Genomic DNA, 14,960 nt, shown 5'->3' on the forward strand with positions numbered 1-14,960 from the left:
CCCTCTAGGCTTGTCTCACTAAAAGTGTTGAACAGTATCGTGCTGCTGGGGAAGTCGTGTATCTACGTCAAGAGAGCCAACATGGAGGATAAACTGTTTGAAAGATCTTCCACAACCCCATCCTCGTCTGGTAAAGGCTCCAGCGAAGCTGAGGAAAGATGTCCTCCATCTTCAGGTAATAGTAAAAACTGTTCTTTCTTTCTTTCTTTCTTTCTTTCTTTCTTTCTTTCTTTTTCTTTCTTTCTTTCTTTCTTTCTTTCTTGCATTCTTTCTTCTTTTGAGAGCATAATATAGTGGTAAATATTCTTTAGAGTGTATACAAATGATATACAAATATAGTTTTTGCTGTATTGCAAAAGGGTAAAAAGGAATTATATTCAGATTTTAACCAAGAAACAATTAACCGAGTGAAATAAAATTAAAGACAGGATTCAGGAAAATGCATTATCAAAGCATTTAAATTTTCACTTATATGCTTGATTTTTTTAAACAGTGTATCATTATATAAAGCATAAACTTCTAGAAGAAGAATTTTTTTTGTTGTAAAATTCTTGCAATAATAAATTAATTCATTAGACGTAATTACGCACACTTGCCTTCAAATTTGGAGTGAGGGATATGATTGTGTCATTGTTTGGGGACTTTATTGATAAACTGAGAATTATCAGGTGTTCTGATTCATTTAGTTTCCTTACTGTACACAAATGTGTTTCCGCTGTCATTGGCAAAGGGACCAAAATAACCAATCTGTTCCTCCTATTTTTGGCCAAGCCAGTTCCCTCGACTTCGCACATCACTTATGTGAGAATCTTCCTGAAGAGAAGTCACGTTCCAAGTGCCAATCCAAAAAGACTGCCTCAAGTTGAACTGTTACATTTGAGAACCGGTCAATCAAACCTCATTTATATACATTTACATTTCATTACATTTATATGCAGTTAGAAAAAGTCAAATGTTATGCCAGTCAGAATAACTTTAGACTTACTAAAGTAATGCAGTTAGAGATCATTTTACTCTAGCGCATATGTACCTCCATCAGACCCAAACTGGACTAGATGTTCTGGTTACATGCCACAGTCTCTGTGCCGGGCTTAACCCGAAAGTCAAACAGTTCAAAAGCTAAACATAGCTTAAGTCAGTTCCTTCCTGCATTTTATCACATTAAGTTAGAGGGAGGGCATTCAACAAACTTGTATCAAAAGTAAAGCATAGAGCAGTGTTTCAATGGCAACAATTTTTAATTTTAGTCTCAGTCTTAGTCTTTTGATTACATGTCTTTTAGTTTTAATCACATTTTAGTTATTTGTCCCCTTTTTAGTTTTAGTGTAGTTTTAGTCAACGAAAATTTAAAACACATTTTAGTCTTTACTCTTAGTCCGAGCATTTATTCTCTTGCCTTAACCTGTACCAAGTCATGGTTGTGTTCTATGCATGCTGCCAAACCTGAGGTTTTTGCTTTCTACAGTTGAGAGGCAAAAGAGACACAGATGCATTGTTTCTTGACAGATTTACCCACAGTGGAGAAATACTATGGATTTTTAATGTCAAACAAAAACTAAATTACATTTTTGTGTAGTTTTAGTCATCTTGTCGAAAACTAAGCTTATTTTTTGTCAATTTTAGTCATTACAGATCTATCTTAGGCTAGACTCAGTCTAGTTTTTATCATGGAAAAAGGCTGTCAACAAACATTTTTAGACGTAGTTTTAGTCGACGAAATCAACACTGGCAGAGAGTGTGTACAAATGAACAGAGCTGTAATGTTTGTCTGTTTTTTTTTTTTTTTTTAATTGTCAACTTGTTAGCAAGGTCAACAAGAAGATATCCAAACTAACCAGCTGAGAGAGTGTATATTGTTAGGTGGGCATGCTCTTGTCAATAAATCGATTCTCCTCCTGTGAATGTTTACTAAGACAACAATAGTAGACAGTTAGGTTAATGAAAATGTACTGAATAATCAAATTACAATTTTGACTCTTTCTGGCATTTTCTGAGATAACAAACCAAATAATAATATGTAAAGAAAAAAAAACCTTTTCCCACATGTCTTGCTTTAACACAAGACTCCAAGCTAGCTGTTTTGAATAAATACATTTTTACAGCATCCAAAAACAAATGCATGCACATTAGACACTGAAATGTTATTGTGCACTCATATCTTCGGCATGAAAAATTCTTGAAAGCATGTTGGAGCCCTCAGCTGGAGGTCATTATGCAGCGTGAACACAACAGTTTGATTTTAGATCTAAATACAGAAAACAAAAAAATAAAGTTAATTTTTGCGGCTGCTGTGAGAGCAATAACAGAACAGAAAACACAGCGAACTAGTTTATTTGGAGTTTCACAGAAGCTTCTAATCACAGAACATGGGCTCTTACACATGTAATATTTTAGAGACATAAAAAGCGTTGAGACCTGAGAGAGCATTCTAGTAGTTTTCAGGAAAAAAATCCAGCAAATGAGATGTCCTGGGATTTAATCTTACTTATGAATAATGCTGCATGTTGCTCTCTGCCTCCTACTCACTCACTGATCTCTCCCGTCTCTCCTCACTTTGAAATTCTGTACTAATAAAACAGAAATGTCTCACAATAATCCTTAAAAGCACACAAAGGAAACAAGGCACAGCTGCAGTAGATCTGGTTTTAAGACTGATAATAGTCATTAAATCAAATTCTGCTGATAATGTTTTAAAATACTGTGTTGGTTCAGTGCATGCAGCATAATTCAAAAAACAAGAGGAGGCTTACCCCACCTTGTAGAAGAATCAGGTTTATTTTAACATTAGTAGACATATAGCTGACACTTGTATGCAGACAGATTTGTCGGTGTGTGAAAGCCCAGTGTCCAGCTTCAGGCAGCTAACAAGACAAATTCAGTCTCTGCATTCATTTGGTGTCGTATTCATCAGAAAGGGCAGGTTCCAGACTGGAAAATTCTGTTCAATGCCATCTTTAGCCACAGCAACAACTTAAAGCTGGAGAAAACTATGATGTCGGACTGTCAGTTTACTATCTGAACAAAATAACAAACAGACAAAAATGTGTCTGTCGTTCTCAGATTTTTATTAATCAGTGTATTAAAAAAATATCAATCTTATATTAAATTAAATATGATTTTGAGTGGAAACTATAATTAAAAACTTGTGTTTTATTATACTAAATTAGTTATGAGAGATAAAGTACTGCTCTTTTGTAGTATTATTTTGTTACAGCGTTATGACTTTAAACAATATTTTCAGTTCACTGTGCTTTCATGACAAGAAAACATGCAAATCTTAACAATTATGGAGCTAAATCTAATCAATTATTCTCCTCTTAGAGTTAGTTATTTTTCAATGCAGTATTTTTGCTGTAGTTTTAATTTGATCAGTATCACAACACGGAGTTTTGCCGGTTATTGCCTTGGTATTTCAAACTCTAACACTGTAATACTCCAAACTAATAATATATCATGTTTCCAAAGTCATCATTTAAACAGCTGAAACTTTGATACAATTTAAACATAAGATTAAGAATGTTTTATTAAATATAGTTGCAACAAAAGTAAAATTGACTGATCAAAACACTGTCAACACGAGAAACAGCACAGGGAAACACAGTAGCATCAGGAGAACAGGAAGTTACTTATGTGCTAGCCGGTACTTACGTCTAGCCACGTAAGATAGTGTTGTGGGCGGGGCATGAGGTGATATTGTGGAGATCAAAAACAGCCAAAGGGAAGCACAGTGGAGCCTAAAGTTGTGCAGTTTTTAAGTTATTTATTTCAGCATGATAAGGAAAAGATAATACTGTTCCCTTAAGGATGCACAACATCTGATTTTTGCAGATATCCGATATGCCGATATTTACAAAATACTTTAAGCCAATACTGATATTCAAATGTAGTTCAGACCTAAAACGTCAGTTCCTAAAACACAGGTTAAAGTGTAAGGAATGATGAATATAGAAAAAGACGTCAGCTGAAGGAAGTCTGTTGGTCCAGTCTAAAACTCCACTAACTTATTTGTTTTTACAACCGATATTTACAACTGATATAGGCTGATTTCATAGCCAAAATATCTGTTATAAATAATTTTCTTTTTAAAGCATATATCTGCTGTGATACAGCTATCATACTGATATATTGTGCATCCCTATCACACAGGTAATCAGCCTGATACTGAATATCAGCCACAGTAATCGGCCTGGCTGATAATCATTTGACCCTTGTACACAGTTCACCTAAGATAATAAATAATTTAACCCCAGTTAAATAAATTCGGGCTCCAAAATAACTAGTGAACAATATTATTAATAATGCAATTATTCAGGCCTTCTAACCTAGTTTTTATAAATAGTGAAAACCGTGTGAAATTGTAGACCCTTTAGACTTTGATATAGTTTTATTCTGGAAGTCATAATTTATGACACACATCAAAAAATGAAGCACAAACAAACCTTCAGTCCAATATTCAAATATTAGCATATGAATATGTTCATTAACATTCATGTAAATATCATGACAAAGTGTAAAACAGACCCTCTATCTGAGCCACACAGACAATAAAACACAGATTTAGAGGTGGCAGTATCTCCCTGTCATCCACAGCCAAATCCCTGCAGATCTTTTTTTCTGCCATGTGCCTCAGACTGGCCTGCTGCGCTGAGCCAGGAGCTTTAAAATGACAAAGATCCTGATGGTGCATCATGTCATATCAAACATCAAAGCTCCTGCAAACGCTTGTGTCTCAAACAAATCTGGTTTCTCAGAAAGCAGCAGACATACGGCTTAAGGAGGCATGCTCCAGCATATAGACTATAATACTTAGAGAAGAATTAATGTGAGTCTGCTCTCCACACATTCAGCAGCTGGGATTTAAACTATCAACTTCACATCCTGGACTCACTGTTCTAACAGTAAAATGCCCTGGTTTGTGCCTCAAGCTTCACCTGCTGCTCCAGTGGACTCACTGCACCATGGAGTTCATCTGCATGTCTTTGTCAGTACAATGATCTGTATTCTCATTGCACTGGCTATGCCATCTGTCTATACTGCATGTTTTCGACCAGAGGGCAGACATGGGTAATGAGGGTTTTCTCATCAGCCATTTCAAGCTCCATATGGTGGTTAACTTTTATCAAAGCTCACATTTCTACCAGAGAAATGTTCTGTTTATGCTGTTTGCAGCTAGAATAACATTTCTTTCAAATCTTTTGTAATGCCTCCCCTTAAGGATTAAATTTATTTACCCGTGTTAATGAAGCAGACAGAGCAGGGTGAAATTACGAGAAATAAAATCACATTGTGAGGATGGCCAATAGGACAACTGCTACTAAATCAGTGCTCTACTCTCACCTAAAATGATTGAAATTTTTTTTGTGACTTGAAAAAGGAAAGTGAACAAAACCCATTTGCACACATATTTAACCTCTACACACATCAAGGGATAAATAGCGTTTTTTTAATTTGGCTTCACAATTGGAATATAGATACTTATAGCTCTGTTTAAACTCCTCTATATGTCAAAAAAACAATTTGATATTCAGCAACCTAATAATTTAGCGTATTAATTAAAACAGTTTTGTTATCGAAACTTGCTTTAGTCTTTTGGAGTGGTGGTCCTGACCCCCTTGCATGGATATAAACTTGTAGGGAAGAAGAGGAAATGAAGCAAAAGTAAAAAAGAAAAAAAAAAAAAATAGCCAATAATCATATTTGATGTTACTGATTCTTGAATAGCAAGATCAATGCATTCTTTTAATGCCAGTCTTACTATTTAAAAAGTTACTTAACCCCAGGGGTTCAGCTGAGTAACATCTTCGCAGGAATTTAAAAACAATGCCTTTAGATCATCATGGACAAGGCTGAAATGGGGGAGGGATAAGACATGCTCAGAGACTTCTTCATGCCATCACCACCTCCAGCTGCAACATCATACAGTCTCTGCTGCTTTGGCAGATTTTATTCTTAGTCATAATGACATGACCATGCAAGGTAGGCTTATCACAAGCTACAAAAGTGTAAAACGATTATACTATAAAAAACAAGTCTTTTTATTTCATGGTTTATTCACAGTCTTTAAAAAATCAACAAAACCCAGAATCCTGGAGTATCAGAGCAATGTCACTGATTGGTGGAGCCCTCTATTACCTTGGAAATATTTGCAGCCCTACCAAACTTCAGCTGTCAGCTGCTACCACTGAAAATAGTGGGTGTTTTTGCTGCAGATCATTTCTGAGGGGAAATTTACTTCCAAAACTACAGCTGGTGCATAGTGAGCCATCACTTTTTAGCTTCGAAGTGATGAAAGCTGATACCACATGCATCACCTGCCACCAGACCAGCTAATAGAAAAATTAAACTGCAACAGGCGGGTCCTATAGAGGGCATGTGTTATGCATCTTTTCAACAGGAAATGAAGCTATACACTTAAACTCAAATGTTGGCATTTGAGTTAAATAGGTTTTCATCCTATAAAAGTGTTCTGGTCTCGTTAGTTACCCTTAAAGCTCATTTATGCCCTAAGTTCATATGAAAATAGATGTACTTTTTAAACATTAAAACCGCCACTGCCCTCAGACTTACATGCGTTTTGTTTAGATGAACATTTTAAAATAAATCAACAAGACTTCACTTTCTCACATGGACTTTCTCAGCTCTGTGGTTGTTGCTCCACCCAGCTGTTATGCAATAGTTGTCTGTCCCTGTACCAAGGTGAGCTAACATATCTTATGCTTAACAATTCGTACAAGATACAGCAACATTTCATCAGAAAGTTTGCCAAATTTTCAACATAGTCTTCTTCACCATGTTTTGCTGCCATGGCTGAACTTTAAGCTACATTGCTCCACACTGCTTCTCCCGTTTAGCGTTGGTATTGCAACATTTGATCTGTATCCATAAGCCTCAAGAGAACAGAGGAATAAGGATGAAAAATAAACAAGAAATGATGATGCATAATGTGAAATCAATTACTGAATTGATTATTAATTGTAATAAGAGCAAGGGAATGTACTAAATAATGGAGCCATTCCAAGCTGTCCTTGGGCAAGTGGCAGGGTATACCCAGGACTGGTTGTCAGTCATAGGGCTTACATGTCAAAACAAACAACCAGGCATACTCACATTCACACCTATGGGCATTTTAGAATCACCACTTAACCTAAAGAGCATGCCATTGGTCTGTGGGAGAAAGCTGGAGTTCCCATGCATTCATGAGAAGAACATGCAAACCCAAAATAGAAAGGCTTTCTCTGACCAGGGATCAAACCAGTCATCTTCTTGCAACAGTGCTAAACACTGCACAGCTATGCAGCCTATTTATTTCACATTAAATACAGTTTAGAGGCAAGGTGATGGTGGTGAGACTCAAAACAGTGCTAAAGTAATCATCTGAAGTTGATTAATGTTTGTGCATCAGGTCAACAGCCTTAGGATACTATTTCTGCCATGAGTTTTGACAGACTCATGGAGGGAATGTTTGATTTCATAAAGGAACAAGATAGAATTTTCTTGTCTGATCCTTGAATCTGAGTTAAACTGATGAAAAAGTGAGAAATAACACAGGGAGTAAAAGATTTTGTTTATTTATTGACTATCAACAGCTTGGCTTATTATAAATTCCTCTCTGATTCACTGTTGAATTATTCAAACAAACCCTGCAGTAATATAACACCACAACCTGACATCTTCTAATACCAGCTGGACTAAAATGTCTGTTTTCATGGCCTGTATCGTATTTGTAATTCTTATTAAAGTCTTACTCAAACACTCACTATCTATATATTCAGAGCACTGCTGCTATCCATACAGTGAAGCATGGCTCCAGCTCTGTCTACAGTAAGAATTAAAGTTTGTTGTAGCCTCATAGCCTCAGGCCATGTCTGTCTCTGTGGACAGCCTTGTTAATATTCTCTTTAATAGATCATATTATTCCTTTTGCTTAATTTTTTTAATGTTATACCCACATTGTACTCAGTGTTAAAAGGCTTTTCAGTGTTTTATTTTGACATAATGAGCTAAAGTTGTTGTAGGAACCATCTCTGCTTTCTCTGGTTTCTATGTGAACTTTCTTCTATGGCCACATTTTATTATTCTGCCTCTGTGCAGCTTTGGAACCGAGCAGTCAGGTGGGTGTACGCTGGCTGACTCGTGGATCCGGCAGGTTGAATCACTCTCTGTCAGTCAAGCCAGTACACCTTCTCCTCGTCTGTTAAAGGCTGAGAATCGATGCTCACAGACTGCACATCTCCCTCTCCCATACTGCATCTTCATCCTCTTCTTTCTTTAAGTCATACAAAAAAAGTCTCCTCTCTCGTTTCTCCTTGTGTTTTCTAACATCACTGTGCCCCCTTTTTACAAAGAGCAATCCATCTATGTATACATTAACACTTTTGGAATAGGGCTTTGTCTTTTGTGAAATTTTTAATGACAATGCACATATATGAGGTTGTATCATAGAGGACATTAACTTAACCCAACATAAAAGATGGAAGCTGAGGAAAACAGCTGGCCTAGCTCACTCCACAGCAAAAATGAAACTCCACCTAAATCTAATGGAGCCTCTTTAGTCTCTTTAGTCTAATTAAGACATAGTCAATCTTGTTGGTTGAATCCATTTAGGAGCGGTAATGTGAACACAACAGGATGCATTTTTAGAAGCAGATTGGTGCTTTGACGGTTTCATAGAGCCTATGGATATGCACAGTCACTCCCTGAATCTGAGCTGGTCACCTCATATTGATATGCTGATGACAAGAAATGCCATATTAGCACTTTACACTTTTTATGTCCTTTATATAAAGTTGTCTGTTGTTTTTGCCCCAAAGACATGAAAGTGACATCAAGCTTTGCATTTAACTCTGCAATGAATTTACAGTAATATATATATTTTTTTTCATTACTTATTTTAGTTGATCTGAAACAAGTAATGAAAAGTTTAAAATTCTTTTTTTCTTTCTTTCTTTCTTCTCTCAAACAACTCAAATGTCTACAGAGACTGAGTCACAGGTCACGATATATTTAGGCTTTGCATGTGTACACACAACTTTTTTAATGCCTCAAGTCTATTAACTAAAATGATTGTGTTGAGATCTGAAAGCTGACAGACTCATTTACACATAGCAGTGTGCCTGAAGGCCTCTTGTGCTGTGTAAATATAGTGATTAGAGTCAATTAGCCACAATGACCATTAAGAGCCTGTATCTATTAATTTTTGACCTACAGTGCCAACAACGTCAGTTTCATAGTGCCTACTACTACATATTAGTCAGAGGTCACTAAAGTTTCCTTCTTCCCACGATACTGACCATACATTGTGTTTTGAATACCTATGCAAGCTGTTTGGATATTCCCCTTATTCAGTGGAATACCACCAAGAAAACATAGAAAATTTTTTAAAGGAATTGTGTCCTGGCATTAGCAGCAGTTTTAGACCTCTAGAAAAGATGAATCAAATTGGTTTCTCCACCACCATTGTTGTTGACAAAGCTGATAACATAAGTCCCACCCTTTCTAGATTGTCATTGGTTGGTGAGTGCAGTGTTTTCCACAGGATTTTTGGAGGCTATTGGTGGGAGGACTCAGAACTGTCACAGTTCACAGTTGTGTGACATTTTTGAGTTAAATGCTTCAATCTTGGGCACTTTTGAGAGCAGAGTTAAGAAGTTTTATCTTTTAAACCTTTGTTCTCAACAATTGTCATTATTTTCCTGATCTGACCTCCTGATGATACAGATGATCTTTCCTTTAAAAATCTGGTATGACTTAACACATTAACACAAAGATTAACACATGAACATCTCTGATTTTAACTTAAACTTATCTCCACCAGAAAATTGTGTCACATGCTTTATTTCCTGTATTGTTGTTTACCTTTATTCCTTAATTTATTACTTTTGTATCCGCTGTAAATATTGAAATGATGCTTCATGTAAAGTGAATATTTATTAGATTAACATGCAGCACTACCCAGCCCATGCAGGCGGGAGAGAGACATGGTGAGAGTATGTCTGATACAGCATGCAGATACACAGATCCTATATGGATATAAGGTAGACAGGAAAAGGAGGGAAAGTTCCGTTTTACGTGAAATGTTTCAAAGCTTCGTCTCCACTAGGCTTTGAATGTCTGAAGCTCAAGCACACAGTTAAAAGTGTTTTGTCTGCACCACACACTCCACAGCTGTTAGCTGTGCGGGCAGTTTGCTTAGGAACGGCAGTAACCCATACCATATTTCTTTGTCTTTTTTATTTTTACTGCTTTCCTTATAGGAAAATACAAAGTTGAGGAGATCCCTGTCCCATACTACAGCCCACCCTTCTCCTCCTCGGTGACCACCCAGCCTACTCCCAGGTCTGACCTGTTTCCTCCCCCACCTTCTGACTCCTCCTCAGCGACTACAGCTTGCCGTCCTCCTACTCCACCACCCGAACCCGAACAGACTGCAGCATCACCTTCCAAAGAAGAGGAGGGGGATGAAAGGATCAAAGGAGACTCAGAGCTGAAGCACAGGACTCCCAAAAAAGACCTGTTGGAGATCGACCGCTTCACAATCTGTGGTAATCGCATTGACTGAGTCGCCTCTCATGTAGCGATCAATCACTCAGGAAAGACAGAGAGCAAAAAGCCGTTCAGGCCGGCTCTCCTTGCCAACAGCAGCTGGAAGCTGCATATTTATTGAAGCCAGTGGCAACGCAGTAAGTTATTGTGAGCATGGACACTCGGTGTCAGATGATCCTGCTGCTGAAGACGAGAAGTTTGGCGAGAGACAAATGTGACAGTGGCAGCACGGTCGTCAGAATGAACTGTCAGAGTGTGTGTGAAAGGTGTATGTGTGAGTGTGAGAGCACATAAGCACTTCCTGTCAGAGCAGCACTGGGACCAGAAGGAGAGAAACTTCTCAGTTTGCTCATCAGCCGGAAAACAGAGAAATTTCTAAACTCATAAATTAAGTAGATACCTGAATTGTTTAATTGCTTCAGATGTTTTTTATCCTCAAAATAATCTGACTTCAGAAGTATTACACTTTTCAAAGTATCATCAAACATAACACAGCCTGCAAGAAATAGGAGCCCGTTTTCTCTGCACAGGCTTCATGATCAGACCCTAAAGCTACCTAAACTACAACACACAGTATTTAGACCTGTTGTTAACTGAAAAATGAAAGGCCTCTAAAAATGTCCTTCAACTTACAGTAAAGTATTCTCAACCTGAGAGTCATGAAGGATGCAAGTTAAATCAACTATTTCTGGAAGGTTATGAAACACGGCATAATGTGTCTTCATTGTTTCCTTTTGATCTGCTTCATTTGTTTAGCTTTGCATACGTCTTAGGTATCCAAATGAACTAAGCTAGTCACAAAGTGTGCACATCAGTAAAGATGGCTCCCAGTGAGACAACAGTTAGTTTGCTTAATAGGCCTTAACGTTTGGGAAACTGCTTTGTGGATGAGCAAGCTTTAATTACAGTCTTTGCATTGCTTGCGTCAGAAGCCTAAACTTTAATGAGACTTCAGGAGTTAGAATATGAGTAATGCAGCTTTATGCTAAACATATTTGACAGACAAATGAATATGACTCTTAATAAGAGTCTCAGGTAAAGCTTTTTCGCTTACACAGCCAATAGGTAAACTTAGGCCTAGTCCACATGTAGGTGGGTATTTTTAAAACCTGAGATTTTCCTCAGCCATCTTCAAAAACAATCCTGTCCACATGCACAGCGTTTTAAAAACTTTGTCTACATGTCAACACAAAAACACTGCTGTTAAGAGCACAGCATGTTAACAGTAGTCCACTTATGTCTGTGAGTGAGCTGCTTCACCTACACAGTAAAGGACGGTGTGCTTGACATGTGAAAATTCTCTTACTATTCCTTTGCTTTATGAATTAGCAGTGAGCTCCATAGTCCATTCAGGCATCTCTGTTCATCACACAGTAGGAGAGCAACTGTGTGTAAGCATGGAGAAAGTTTTGTAGCAAGTCGAGTAAACAAATTTGGCTATGTCTTCCATTTCTAAGGAAACAACAATAATGATGTGGGGCCAAAATCTCCATTTTCCTTATCAACACGTCAACACGGTGATCAGAGTTTTCTACAAATCCTCATCCTGGAATGAGTTTTCAATAAGGTTTTTTTTTAGTAACTTAAAACATCATTTGTATTTTTATGGAAGGTCAAAACACACAGAAATACCTTTGTTTTCAAAAATACCCGCCAACGTGTGGACATGGCCGATGAATATGCTGCAGTCGACCCTAGAAAAGTAGGGCTCTATTATTAAAGAACAATTTAGTGAGTGATAATAATCGTAGTTCTCTGTCAAATTGGGCCAACTCTTAACTTGCTGCTTTTGCCAGCCATCATCTGAAGTCTTCTAAAAAACTGTGAAAAAATACACAAAAAATAAAGAGTGCTTGAAGTGTGGAGAGATAACATCAATGTTTTCTTGTCTAAGGGTACTTTTTCTCCAGTCACAATAAAAAATTTGGGGATGCACAATACTGGATTTTTTCTGAATTTTTGATGTGCTGATTTTTCCAAATTCATTTTAGCCATTACTGATATTTATGCCAATATATAAATGTAGTTAAGACTGAAAACTTCAGACCTTAAAACAGACAAAAAAATTGAAGAAAGAAGATGAGTAAAGAAAAGACTTCAGCTGATAGAGGTCTGTTAGTCCTGCTCAAAACTCCAAACCTATTTGTACATACAGCTCATATTTACAGTCAATATATGTGTTGTAAATATCGGCAGAAATGTATCAGCTAATGTGATAACTCTTTGAGCTGTATCTGCCAATAAAGGGATTATGCTGATAATATTGTGCATCCCTAAAATTCACTACCTTAAATTCCATCCATAAACATCTCTTATAGTCCTACTAAGTCTACATTACTTTAACTAAGTACCAAAGTCTGTTTAAATGTTTAATTTTTCATTCATTTTTGGCAAATGTTTGCACTGTTGGACCAAATTGTCTTAAGTAGGTCGGGTCTTGTTTCTCTTTCAACTCAAAAAGAATTGTTCTAATGTTTACATCGTAGAAAATAGAAGCAATATTTCCTTAACAAAATGCCTTTTTTGCATGAGGTTTACAATTTGTTTTGACTGATTTAGCTTTCTAATTTTGCCAAGACAAAAAACTATCAATAATATATATGAGATGAGTTATATCATAGAGCTTTCATTGGTTGGCCATGTATTTAATTGAGTGTAAGAAATATATTGTATGATATAATCCTAACATTATGTGAGAGTTTTACAATTCAGCTGCCATGCCAATTATTAAATTTATGTCAAGTGATATTTGTTCTGTGATTCAAGTTAAAAATGATGAGCAAAGCTCTGCATCATGTTATGGTTCCTGCCATGTTTAGAGTTTTTCAGCAGGGACCATTTTTCCTGCAACATAGGTACTTTAATTAGAAATATACGCACAAAAAAAGTTTTGAGATAAACCTATCTGCTCTTCTGCTGCATCCTTAATTTATTTTTATATTCAAGGTACTTTATGCTATGTTAATAGCACAGTCCACCATATGACAGAAATATATGTAAAGTTGCTTTGGCAGAAAGTATAAGATCTAGACGAGGATAATCACATTTTCCTTTAAGCAGAAGAATTATGTATATACTAAAGATTTATATCATACATATCAGAGTTTTATTTGATTGGGATTGTTTAAAATGTTCATTACCATTGTAATAAGAAAATATAATAAGTGTAATAGTTCTGTTTTTGGAGCTGCCACTCATGATGTGATCATATTTTTTCTATGCATGAAATCTGACTCTCCTCAGTCATGTTTTTTAAAATGTCTCATCTCCATAAGCCTGAGCTCAGTGTTATTGTGGTTCAGTCAGAACTCTTAAAGAGCCCGATTGAGCCAAAAGTGGACTTGGCTGAGCTCTTGTGAGTTCACGGAGATGAGGCAGAAGTGTTGTTGAGAAAGCTGCGATGGTCCAGTACACTGCCTGCTTTGTTTCAGTTTGGTTCCTTATTTAATTCCTACCTCGATTATTGTATTAATATGCCCCCTTTGGATCAATAAAAGATGGTTTTCTTAATTGTGTTGTTTTTATGAAACAGTTGTCCTGAACTAAGATTTCCCACATTATGGTGTGTTCACCCTGCTGCAGTCTGTTCTTTGTTTAAGAGCTGAATTTTTTCACTTTGAGCCCCAGACGACGTGCTGTCCTGGTCAGCTTCCTGCGTCTGAGTCGTGACCTGACAAACTTCCTAAAAATCTGAAACTACGACTAAAGGTTCCATCAGCTACTGTGTCACTTCCTCATCTACTTGGAGTAAGTTACCTATTCATTCGACTTGTGATGCAGATTTACAAACAGAAAAATAAAAAAGCAAAAAAGAAAAAAAAATTTTAAAGTGTAAAAGAAACAACTCCAAACAGAAGTACAAAATGTAATGTATTTATTTTGTGAGAAAACATGGAGGAGAGCTGCTCCTCCTCATCATTAAAAGCAGCCGGTAAAGGGGATTTTTATAGTCATTCCTCGTGGTTGCTTCCCTTAGGGTGTCAGTACATGTCCAACTGGACAGAGCCCCAGGAGTAGATGCAGAACTTGCTGGGTGGGTTTTATATCCCCTCGGTTCAGAGCTCCCACAGGAAAGGGTAGCTGCTGGGGAGAAAGACTTCAAGGTTGACTTCCATAGCCTTTTGAATAATGCAGGGATGGATGGATGAAATGAGATAAAGAAGGAATCATACCTGTTTGTAGTAGGTTAAATATCCATTGCCAACTTAATAATTTTTATTTGGCAAAAAATAAAAATAACTGTACAAAATGGCATCAGTGAAGCTCATATTTTCTTTTTATTTGCATGAAAAAACTACATGACATCTGATCATTTAAATCTTACACCACTTTATGACTGTAAATTATAAAGTTGTAATGCTTTGATGCACAAAAGGTTATTCACTTTTGGTTGTTAAATATAAAAATTACCAAATAAT

At 36.7% G+C, this 14,960-nt stretch overlaps 1 protein-coding gene across 5 annotated transcripts in view; it reads left to right on the plus strand.

Annotated features, from left to right (window-relative positions):
• Positions 1-14,052, plus strand: part of tapt1a (transmembrane anterior posterior transformation 1a) — a 34,427-nt gene extending 20,375 nt beyond the window's left edge. For all 5 annotated transcript variants that reach the window (XM_041796924.1, XM_041796926.1, XM_041796922.1 and 2 more), the window contains 2 exons: positions 9-175; positions 10,254-14,052. In XM_041796924.1, coding sequence (XP_041652858.1) covers positions 9-175; positions 10,254-10,558 — 472 coding nt within the window. In that variant the 3' untranslated portion in view covers positions 10,559-14,052. The remainder of the gene's footprint in view (positions 1-8; positions 176-10,253) is intronic.
• Positions 14,053-14,960: the final 908 nt, after the last annotated feature.

Source organism: Cheilinus undulatus, linkage group 10 (assembly GCF_018320785.1).
Source record: "Cheilinus undulatus linkage group 10, ASM1832078v1, whole genome shotgun sequence".
In the NCBI taxonomy this organism is placed as follows: domain Eukaryota; kingdom Metazoa; phylum Chordata; class Actinopteri; order Labriformes; family Labridae; genus Cheilinus; species Cheilinus undulatus.